At 34.9% G+C, this 12,117-nt stretch overlaps 1 protein-coding gene across 2 annotated transcripts in view; it reads left to right on the top strand.

Moving 5' to 3' along the window:
* The window catches only part of PLEKHH2 (pleckstrin homology, MyTH4 and FERM domain containing H2), a 54,015-nt gene that overhangs the window by 10,381 nt on the left and 31,517 nt on the right, over window positions 1–12,117 (top strand). For both annotated transcript variants that reach the window (XM_030269018.4, XM_030269019.4), the window contains 5 exons: window positions 7,170–7,232; window positions 8,262–8,411; window positions 8,857–8,940; window positions 10,430–10,511; window positions 11,792–11,974. In XM_030269018.4, coding sequence (XP_030124878.4) covers window positions 7,170–7,232; window positions 8,262–8,411; window positions 8,857–8,940; window positions 10,430–10,511; window positions 11,792–11,974 — 562 coding nt within the window. The remainder of the gene's footprint in view (window positions 1–7,169; window positions 7,233–8,261; window positions 8,412–8,856; window positions 8,941–10,429; window positions 10,512–11,791; window positions 11,975–12,117) is intronic.

The raw sequence follows: 12,117 nt of genomic DNA, 5'->3' as shown, positions 1-12,117 counted from the left end.
TATGTTATATTTTTAAGTTACATAATTTCCCAAAGAAATAATGAATTTTGCTACAATAAACTCAACTGAGATGTGAAAGATTGTTTTTTCATATGTACTTTTCACTCATTTAATGACCACCAGAAAACCTTTGGAGCTAAATAATTCTTAAAATTATGTTGAAGTATTGAAAAGAACTTGAAAGAAGTAAAATTTTGTTCTAAGGAAAGGCTTTTGTACTAAGCACAGTTCATACAAATGAGCTGAATTGCTAAAAAGGAGAAGGGAGAGAGGATTGCAATTAAGAAGTGACTTTTGCCTACCTAGGAGAGCAGTGCCAGAAGTTGCTGCAGTTAGAAGTGAACAGGATTGCAATTCTGCACATGCAGATTGTAGAACTGCTGCTCACCTGCAGAAGTGGGTGTGTGTCTATTTGTGGTGTGTGCATGTGTATGCACATATAGATGCAACTTTGACATCAATGAATCAAATTGTTTTTAAACTTCCTACATTTGTGTGACAAAATAAAAAAACAATTGGTTAGATCGCAAATTTGCAGATGAATGGTTGACAGCGCTTTGTTCATGAGAAGAATTGTAGCCTTTTACCTGTTAATTTGAATTTAAAATGAAGATGATGGGAGAAGAAAAACCATGGGTGAGTGCTGAAAGTGGCAGCTTGCAAACTGCCAGGTCGTGAGCCTAAAAAACTGTGTTGCAGTAGTCACAACCTAGGTGAGCATTTAGGTGAGATACGAGGGAAATACAAGGCTGTAGTTTTCTGCATTTAATCCAGGTGGCAAATTCTTAATCTGATTTTTTTTCATGTAGGAAATAATAACAAACCATAACATTTCATATACAATACGTGCTTTGTCTGTAAGTAGCCTATGGAACATTTGAGCCCCATTGAGAGTTAGCCTTTAGTGTTAGCCCTTTTGGGGAGATCTGTGACAAAAAAGAAGATTAGGGTCAGAAAGCAATTCTTCATTTTGAGGACTAAAGTCCTGAGTTTCATATTGTTCTAGGGAAAAGCTGTTGTACCAAAATACCAATTTTTCATTGAAAGCATATTTAATTTTATAAATGCAGGTGGGTCTGAAGTATAATTTCCTAGATTATATAACAAAATGGATTTCTACTAATAAGTTAAATGCAAAGCTGTTCAATTAAAGATAAGTTTCTCTAATTATTGTATTCCCTTTGGGATAAAAAAAACCAGTTAATAAAAACCAAAGTATTTCTTTCCCAAGGCATGTGCTTATTCCTTCTTTACAAATTATCTTGTTGTTTATTTTTCCTATGAAATGTTAGTATATTTATTTCACATCTCTTTGTTTAGGTGTTTTGTATATATGGCTTAATTGGTCAGGTCATATTTTAAAGTTTGTTGTAACTGATAAAGATCCAGCACTGCCCTTATAGAGAATACATAATACATAGAAGAGAAATGTCAAGGCAGATGGAATAATGTTGGAAAATATGAGGGAACCTACCTAGTCAGATTTTTAATAAATGAGTTGGAGAACTAGGAGGAATATTGCTGTATTTTCCTAAGCTAAACTACTAGAAGAGAGAGCTTTTTGTAAAAAGAGTAAGTCATGCTTCTAGAAGAGTTTTACCATTGCTTTTAACTTGCACTTGTAACTCATATGTGCAAGGCTGTATATGATTGGGCACAGCATATTGTAAAACTTGAAAACTGGTTGTCATCAAAGCCATTGAGAAGCAGATTACTTGCTTTTAAGTACTGACCTTTCTTCTGGAAATGCAGAGGTTTGTTGAAATACTTGGTCTAAACACAGGAATATAGAATAAAAAGGGTAAATCTTGTTCAGATGTAGTAGCTGGCAGGCATATTCTTCAAACCATTTATAAACTTACCAAATATCTCACACACACACAGAAAAACCTTCAGATCTTTTGTCTTCATAGCTTCTATTAGAAGGCACTTCTAGAATCTTTTTTACTCAATGTGAAAAATGAGTGCCTTCTAGTTGCCAGCCTCTGTGTATTCATCACCTGTTTATATCTACTGGCACCTCTGAAAGACAGTTGGAGGTGTGTTTATCCCTCAATTGCTTCTCCTATTTCTTTCTTTATAGAAGCAACAACATACCCATGTCTCTGGTTTTGGTAAGTCCTGTGTAGTATAAGGACTGGTAGTTCACTGTATCTAAAAATGGGAAGATTTACTGATTTTTTTTTTTTTTTTTTTTTAATGGGGAACATTATTTTTCAGCCACAGATAGTTTGGGCTTTTTTCTCAGCTGATGAAGATTTGAAAAATTGAAGTGCAAGAAAAAAAGACTCTAAACATATAATTCTCAAATCACTGGAAGTTCTGCATTTCATCAACAGACAAACTGTTCAGAAACATTAGGTTTTAACTCATTCTTTCTTTTTAAAAACTTTGACCTATTACCAACATGGTTTGAAAGGCATACAGAGAAGTGATGCTTTTCTTTTTATTTATAATTGGCTGTATATTTTCCTATATGCATTTCAAAAAGATTTCCAAAGAGTTTTTGTGATACAACTGTGTTGTTTATAATATTAAAAACTAGGATACACGATATTATGCACTGATTATAGTGTAAATTTCAGACATGAATGGGATAAATTATGTTGAATATTGATTGGGTAAAAAATAGGAGTTTGTTTCTATACATAAAAAACATTTTTCAGATTTCCAAAAGAAACTAATTATAACAATTTTCATTTTAAAAATAAAATGTTCCCTTTAAAATTGTTAAATAGCTATTTCACTTAACAGGAAAGTCATCACTTTATTGCTGTAATTTCTCTCTAATACACACGACAGGAATAATGATCTCTACATATATGTACAAAAATGAAAGTCTATATACACATATATGCATACAAAAGGTGTATTTTTGAAATGTGTGAGTGATGACTTTTGAGTTTATACCCTTTGCTAATTTCATGTAATATGTGCTTTACTCAAATGAAAATTTCTTTATTTGCACAAAATATGTATGTTCAAGTTTTCCGAATACAGCCAAGAAACTTCCAGGTGACCCTTGGAAAGGAATCACTTTATGATTTTCCTTTGTATTGTACAAAATTCCCAGTGACTGTGTGTTGTACTTCAATGTTCAGACCTCCAAGGCAGTACACCTCTGTTTTTATTGCTGCTATGTTTCTTCAAAGCATTGACTATTTATTCACATGTGGCATTTCTCTGTTCATTGTTTGAACAAAAATAGCTCAATTTGATGAGCGTCAGATGTAGAGTAGTTATTTCCTTACTAAGTTTAAAATCTGTTTCTAACAATAGAAACTGTTTTCTGTAATACAGTAATTGATGCAGCATGCACTAATCTGTTTTCTGGAAACTGTAAGAGGATTTTTCACTTCAAGACAGAAGGAGAAAGTGCAGGTTAAAGTAGCATCTGTTCTTCCGTACCTGTGTACTTTAGTCAATATGTATCTATTTTTTGTATATTTAAGACTGTAAAATAAAAACCAGCAAAGATTATTACAGGACATCTCTGAATTCTTACTGAGTTTGCACCACTCCAGTGTGGGTGACAAGAACAATTCCTTACAAGAGGTGTGTTGAACTGGGGCATTATTTCAAGTTACCTTATTTAGGACATGATAGAAAATTAAGCTTAAACATATTTCACATGCCTAATGTTATTAATAACATGGTGGCCCTCCATGTTTCTCCTGGGAAGCCAACTTTATGTCAGCTGATCCTTTACAGACTGTAGTTCATGACCAATGTCTCACCTAATGGTGAGATCCAGTGATGCTGGCAATTTGCTGAGGTGTACACAGAAAGAAGTGGGAGGGACAGAGGTCTGGTTGAACAGATCTTTCTTTTTTTCAAATGGTGTTCTTTATAACGTCAGAGTTGGTTGTCAGTGTTCAGGACGCTGCCAGATGTGAGAGTTCTTCTGCATCTGACATTTGCCTCTAATCATGGATATGGCTGCTGTTACCTGCCACATCCATCCTCTGGTTAAGAATTTTTTTAAAAAAATTATTTGAGAATCTTAAGCTATCAATGCATGGTCTGAAATGGTCTTCATAGTCTCATATTTCCACCTTCTCTCAGTAATGCCGTGATCACTGTTGGGAAACTTGTCACTCACTTAAGAAGAAGATTTAACGTTAGGTTTTGTTTGTGAAGAAAAATTCTTAACTTAGAAATTGTTCCAGTCTTTTGCCCAGCAAGTTTGATAGCCTTCAGAGTATTCTATGGTAGTCATTTCTTCTGTTTAACTTCACAGACTTATAAACAAGCAAAGTAGAGTATAGATTTAAATCTAACTTTTTAGGAAAAAACATTTGGTGATTATTTATGCAAATGGAAAAACCATATTTTTAAAGTTTCATTATTGTTACAGTAGACCCTGCAAAACAAACCTATATAAATCCTAAATAATGGGAAAATCAGGACTCAGTGATTATTGTGTAGCACCAAAATTATTAAAATGCAGGCAAATTTAACAGATGTGCTCATGTTTGGTAACCATGATATTTGATTTGACCATGGTATTTGATCACGTTTGGTAACCATGATATTTGATTGGTGATTTGCACTAATCCAATGTGGGTGACAAGAACAATTCCTTACAAGAGGTGTGTTGAACTGGGGCATTCAGCATGTTGAACTGCTGAAGAACATAGGTTGCTTTTTTTTTAACAGGAGTCTCCTAAAAGAAGCTGAAGACCCTTTAGAAATTTTGCAAATAAAATCTCACATTTAATGTTGCCAGGAAGTTGATTGACATATCCCTATTGTGAGACCACAAGGATTCTTAGCACACCTTCTTGAAACCTTCAATAGTTAACTACTGAAGAGGCAAAAATAGACTTTGTTCTTCCCTTTATAAGCCTGGAATGATCTTTCACTTGGTAGTATTCTCTCAGCTTCTTTGGCTCCTGGCTTTACATTCATCTTAGCAACAGCTTTATTCACATTCTTTGTCCCAGTAGTCTACATGAACAGGTTATTCTGTTCCTAGTCCCGTGCAACAGTGTGTATTCCTGCCAATTCCTGCACTGTGCAGTGTCAGTGCTCAGCCATGGAGAGAACGTGGGCCTCCAGTGCACTGGGTTCTCCAGGGCCCAAGTGGTTGTGTAGAAGAGCAGCAGTACACAGTGATCATGAGATGCTTCTGGAGAGAACAGCTGTTTGCAGGTTTAAGCCACATTGGGAGCTGGCTGTGCTGCAGTGGAAGCTGGGTGAACTTGGCAAGCAACATTTTCAGGCTTTAGTTCCATTTATTAAATCTGTCGCATTTCTGATACTGCCTTACAGATGAAATGACCTTAACTTAGGAAATGTAAATTGCCAGTTGCTGCCATTAATTTCCAAATTGCCTGTGAAAGTTGATGAACAACTTGCTACTCATCAGTGAATTTCACAATATAAATATCTGAACTTTTCTGTCATAATATTAAGTCAAAACATTATAGAGTATTAGTTCATTATTAGTACCTGCACTTCCACTGTTTAGCACCATGTCTTTACTGCAGTGAAATGTTAGCTGACCATATATTCAGAAGTAACCTCAATTTCTGAATCCCAACTCACTAAAAAATAAATGTCTGAAAAATTATATTTAAGTGAGTCTTGCAAACCAAACTTCTGTTTGAATGTAAAATTAAAAAGACAGACGCAAAGTAACCTTAGAAGTCAAAATTCCAAAAATTAAACTCAAAGTTAAAATCTTGACGAGGTCATTTAAATATGAAATTAAATATCTGACCAGAGAGTAACAAAGAAGGCTTATCTCCCCATCCATCTGGCAAATGAATGACTGGGAAGATCATATCCTTAGAAGTATTCTTGCAAAACAGCTCACTGGGGACCTGATCATAACCGTGTGGATTGTGAAATGTTTGTTGCTCTTGAATCAGCGGTGTTGTGGTATTATTATAATTTAGACTTTGGGGTTTTGTATTTTATGAGAAAGTACTAGAAGGTGAGTCATAGCTCTTTTTTTTCTGTTTGTGAAACTCATTTTCTCCATTTTCAGTTATTGATTGATAGAAAATTATGACTCTGTCCTTGTATACATATGGTGCTAAAAGTTTCATGTGATTAACAGCATAATTGGGAAAAGAAAAAAGATGGAGAGTGAAAAAGAAACTGAAAAATGCCAGAAATTGAGTACAAACAAGACAGGATGAAACTGATTATTTTAAAAACATACAGTAAACTGAAGAAGGAATAAATGGGTTTCATTTAAATTATTTGCATCATACACTTTTGTTAGAACAATTTTCAAGCTGAATACTGAGGGAGTATGGCAATATTAATTATTTGATGTTTCATTCTCTTCAGATGACCTGAGTCTTATCTAGATATTTCCTGAGAACCACTAAATCCTTAAGTCATGGAATACCTTATGAGCTTTCAAGTGTTACTTCGAACCAGGGCTTACTTTATTAAAAAATTCAGCAAAATCAGACTAGAGGGCTCTTAACAAAACAAAATGTAGACAAAGTATATATTTCTGGTCTCTTTTGTTCTGTATTGTTGGGAAAGCCTTCAAAATAAATCCTGTAAAATGCAGGGGTTTTCCAATGCCCTGGTCAAAGACTGAGCCCATGATTCATTAGGCATCACTATAAAGTAAGAGATCAGGGCTTTCCCCTCTCAGAGGTGACCTGCACTTCTCCATGGATGCTGGTCTCTGTCTTCATCCACTGCTGCTGTGGAACACCTGAGGCCACTCTGTCCCTTCTGCCTCATCCTTCCTTCTTTCGTGCAACAGTGGAGAAGTCTGGGACAGTCCTCGTAGTATATTTATCCAAAACACTAAATTTGTCAACATCAGAAGGATTAGCAGCCAAGTTCCCTCTACTCTTGCCTCTTTTGGAAGGACATGAGGGAAGTTTCAGGACTATTATCAGAGGAATTTCTACTCTTGCTGGTAGGTGATAAAAAGCAGTGTGTCATATGACAGCCAGAGAATTAATTATGAAGAAAAGGTGTATATTTTCTTTCTGTTGAAGAGTACTTACAATGTTTTAATACAGTCATGATGGTGAATTCTTTTCCCAGTCTGACACACAGTTTATCCTTTTATTTTTATGTTCCTACCCACCACGTGTCCTTTCTTTTTTCTGAACAGACCATGAAAATTTATTTTTCTGATGAGAGGCAGAAGGCATGACCATTTAACTGTATGTTTTATACATCTACAGATGCAGCAGCTTGAGAAGCAAGTTATAGATGCTGATCGTCAAGCAGAGAGAGCGTTTCAGCAGGTATAAATGGAATAAGTATCTCTACTAGCTGCGTGCATGTGGTACTTTAATGAGATGAAATTCAAAAAATTGCTTTATTTTTAAGTACTTCTAAAAATGGAGAAGAAGACAGTTTCTTTTGAAGTCTATTGATTTGTCTTAACAGAGAGTTCTAACACCTTTCCTTGCTCACTATTCAGTTAATTTCAATAAAGTCATAGCTAACATCACAAATCAAAAGTAGATACATGGAATGAGCTTCTTCATTGATGCATCACAAGTCTTTGATATATGATGCATGTGGAACCAAAAGGGAGAGGAAACAATGATCTGTTTTAGAAGATCTGTAAGAAAATAAAATCAGGCTACCCAATACTGCCTCTAGATAGAACTGTTCTGTGTTGTTTGTTCCTCTTGTAGAAGTTACATCATTTAAAGAATTAGACCGTGGCTAATTATTTAACCAAAGTTGCCTTTTGATTCCAAATGGCAGACTTAAGCTACTGGAGACATTTTCTGAACATACTTCTGGTATCCCTGAAACATTCGTCATATCTTACTGTGAGACAGATAGAAACTGAAAATTATAAGACTAAAAGGTTCATGTACTAATTTGGAGCTAGAAAACATTCCTGACTACAAGCCAAGTATTTTTAAGCAATCTTTTAGAATGCTACTGACAATTTGCTGGGGTTTTTTACAGTGTGCAATTGTTTATTTATTAAAACATTGCTTACAGTTCCCTGTAAGTAAATTGCATTCTTCCCATACTGGTGTTTATAAAAGCTTCTGTGTTACAAAACTACAAGCCTCCCAGACAGTAACAAAACCTGTGTAAGATCTTCCAGTGTGTTGCTAGTCCTGTTGGTATTAAATGAATAGGGAGATATAATGAACTATGGGGTTTCTTCTCAAATAGGTTTCAAAACTTTGCAGGATTGTCTTAAATCTTAAGTGTGGAGGCAATTTTAAGTTTATTTTGTGATTAAATTACTACCTTTAACTTGGAGCGTTATGTTCCTTAAACTTTTATATTGACTTTCCAAATAGGTGCAGATCATGGAAGAGAAATTAAAAGCAGCAAATGTTCAAACGAGTGAATCAGAAACCAGGTTGTATAAGAGATGTCAAGATCTGGAGATCCTGATACAAGATAAAAATGATATAATACAAAAATTGGAGCAACAACTTGAAGAACAGGTTAGGAATAAGGGTGTTACAAAAAAACATCAATTCCCTTTTTAATTATACAAAAGAAAAATAAAAATTTAGACGAATGGATTACAGAAAAGTTTAGCATTATTTCTGTTGTTTGATTAAAGAGGTTCCCATTGGAAGTATATAATTTGAATAGTGTTTATTCCTTTTCAAATTAAACTCTGGCTTCCATTGAAAGAACATGTGACCTTTAAGAGGGGAAAGATGATATTCCTCTTCACTGTGCCCCCTGAAGAGCTTTCATTCTTACTAGAGGAAAGAGGAACAGCAGCCTCTGTGAAGACCCTATTCCTCATTTTTTAAAAATGACCATATATTACCCAGGAGCCTGAATTACTTCAAGTAATTTTAGGATTTGTGTCTGAAGATACTACTCAGGCAGATTGTATACTCAGTGAAAAATATGCTTATGTCAATTTTTTTCCAGAAGCAAATAAGACTGCAAGAAGCAAAAATCATAGAAGAAAAAGCAGCTAAAATAAAAGAATGGGTGACAGTCAAGCTTCATGAGGTATAATTCTTGCTACAATACTTACACAGAAAATATAATGGTGTAACTGGATTTCCCTTAGAACTTTTGGCTATTAAAGGCCTGTGTGCCATGGTAAAAACTGCTTCCCAGTTTCACTGATTTTATAGTTATTTGCTGGAAAGAAGAAAATTGAAAACAATGGCACAGAGAGCAGAGTATCCATGTCACCTCAATTCTGATATCTGATTTGGTCAGCCAGTATGATCTGGGTCCTCTTTCTGGAGAAAGGACACAGCGCTGCTCTCTGAAAGGTCAATTTCTCCACTAGTTCAGAGAACTTAGCTGGCAAACTGAGTTTATTCAAGCAGATGCCTAAAGTGTGAATAATCCCAGAAAGCCAACCAAGCCTGCTGGGGCCTGGCAGAAAAAAGGCCTTGATCATTTTTTATTTCACAATGCCCACACTACTCTTAGTCATGAATAGTTTCAGGGACACCAGCTCTAGTTTCAAGAGACCAGTTGTCTCCCTTTTTTCTCTGCTTTGGTAAGATAACCATGTCTCTGCCCTGCCTAAGGCTGCCAGCTTTGGGGTGCAGCTGTGCTTTCTGCTCTCTGGGTGTAGAATTTAAAGTTGCTTGTAAAAGTTAAAATATTACTCTCTTGTAGTTAACTGAAAGCTATACTCGAGTTGAAAAACAATTAAGTTATTGCTTTTGAAATAAGAAACTAGAAGGTTCTTACATAACATATTTACTTTTTGTCTGTGAGGGCTAAAGTAAATTATTTAGAAATAATTTAATAAAATTAGCTAAAATTATCATGAAAAAGTTTGGACAAAATCAAGTATGACTCAAAGTATTTACTTACTCTTTATGGAAAATCTCAAGCTAGTTTCACAGATGTGACTAAGTGTCACTCAGTGGGAAGTGGAATTGCTGGCTCCCTTCTGTGTGACAAGGGATACTCAGATGCTAATCTGTTTGCTAATCTGGAGCAGGAGTTTGAACCCGCATCTTTTACCTCCCAGTTGTGGGCTACAGCAATGGGTTGTTGGGTTTTATGTCTTGTACAAAGTCTTTTGCTTTGTATAAAGTTTGTTGGCACCTTTTTTTTTTTTTTTTTTTTTTTAATTTTTGCTGTGGGTTTGTAAGGAGGCATTAGGATCAGCATTCCTCATTCTGGTTTTGCTAAGTGGCACAGCAGTTTGTAATTCTAGCCTTCTGCTTTTATTAAAACACAAATGCAGTTTTCTTTTTCTCTTATTTATTAAGGATTTTTAAAGCAGTCATGGGTTTGCTTGGTTGGGGCAATGATTTTGACAGAATTGAGCAAATAATTATTGCAGGGAATTCAGTTGTTCAGAATAAAGAGATGCCTAGACTGGTATTTAGAGAATTAGCAGAGAGGAGATTATTATTTGAACTAGCTCCATCCTTAGATAAGCAGAAATTCAGAGAAAAGGTAAAAGATGTAATGACTTTTAAGATTTGTTTCACCAATGGATGAGATTACATTTATATGCTTTTAGTTAGAGGTGGAAAATCAGAATCTCCGCTTGATCAACCAAAAGCAAACCAAAGAGATGAAAACAGTACAATCTAAACTACAAGGTAAATGTACAAATTTTCTGAAAATGTCTCTCTATATGGCAGATTTCTTTCTATTCCCTATTAATGTGTACAGCTACATGATTGAAAATATTCTATGAAATCACAAAGATTTTAAAGAGTCTGAACTGACATCAGAGTGACTGTACATGAAGGTGTTAGGAAAGAATAATTTGGTTTTATGCTGAAAAGACACACAGACAAGGCACAGCTGGTTTTTGAGGGGTGAATGGGCACCACTGATACTTAAGAGGTTCTGCAAGTAATAAGTGTAAATAGAAAAGAGATTAATATTCCTTCCAAGGAGCATTATTTTATATTGATCACAGTTGAATTTTATTCGCCACAATGTTGCCTGTTAACCAATTTTCTTAAGTGTGTCTGAAGGTTCCCATTGTCCTCTCTATACTTGGTTGAGCTCACAATTTACTATCATATGAAAATTTTGTTAATTTGCTACCTAGCCATCATTTCTTGGAAATGTATCTTACATATACATGTAACTACACAGATATTTAGAAATCATGTGTAGAGGAGTGTGTGTGTACACACATAATATATGAAAATACAAAAATTTACAAATTCATATACAATATAAAGTTTTTAAACTAAAATGCACTTTTCTGTTAATGAAGAAACTGGATCGTTTTTCTTTTTTGCTATCTTTTGATAAGTAGCAATTCCATACACTTCTAGCCATTCTCTTCTGAGACATCTATTTAAAGGCTTTTTGAGACTCTGTAGTTTCCAACACATAGTTACTGATATGCCCAAAAATATGAAGAAATTTATTACCATCTGCAGTGTCCATGCTGGTGACAGGCTATAAATTATGAACACATGGTACTGTTTTAAGCAGTTTTACAGGTAGGCCTTTTGTTCCTGGATCCGCCACAGGAATTTTTATGAACAGGGAGGACAGATTTCATATTCGAGGCATTCATCACTTTCAGCTTTCACTTTCTCTTGAAGTTCTTGTCCATACAGACCTTCTAAACCTGACAACTTACTCTTCTGTATTTCCTATCAAATTGTTAAAAGATTTTTTCTTTCTATTGTTATATCAATTTTTCAGATCTAGAAACATTGCTCTGAGTTTCTCCTGATATGGAGAGATGTCAGGTAGCTTTTTTTTTTCCTGTAATACATTTTTATTATCTTTTTTTCCCTAAATTTTAGTTACATTAAAAAAAAAAAAAACCTTTGCACTATAGAATAAAGAGAAGAGTTGCACAGCTTGTTGTATCTCACTAACACAAGATTTCTGAATTACTATTCTTCAGAAGCTACTGGTAAGAAATCTGTTACTTCAACACAAAAACCTGGAGAGTGTCAGCGACTAAGCAGTTTGACTTTTGGATGCTTTTCAAATAGAGGAAGAAGTCCTCAGCCATCTCCTAAGCTTGAAGAAATAAGCAAGGCTTCATCTAAAGAGTCAAACTACCCTGAAGGCAAAAACATGCCAGGTATCTTGTCATCAACACTACCATTTTTATTCGTACACAAAAAGTACCTTATCATCAACACTACCATTTTTATTCTGACACAAATGGGAAACTAAAATCAACAACTCTGCCAATACATCCAAACCAGCTGTTTTCAAAGTGCA

This window comes from Taeniopygia guttata, chromosome 3, assembly GCF_048771995.1.
Source record: "Taeniopygia guttata chromosome 3, bTaeGut7.mat, whole genome shotgun sequence".
In the NCBI taxonomy this organism is placed as follows: Eukaryota; Metazoa; Chordata; class Aves; order Passeriformes; family Estrildidae; genus Taeniopygia; species Taeniopygia guttata.
The sequence above is the reverse complement of the archived record's forward strand: the minus strand, read 5'-3'. Positions and strand labels throughout refer to the sequence as shown.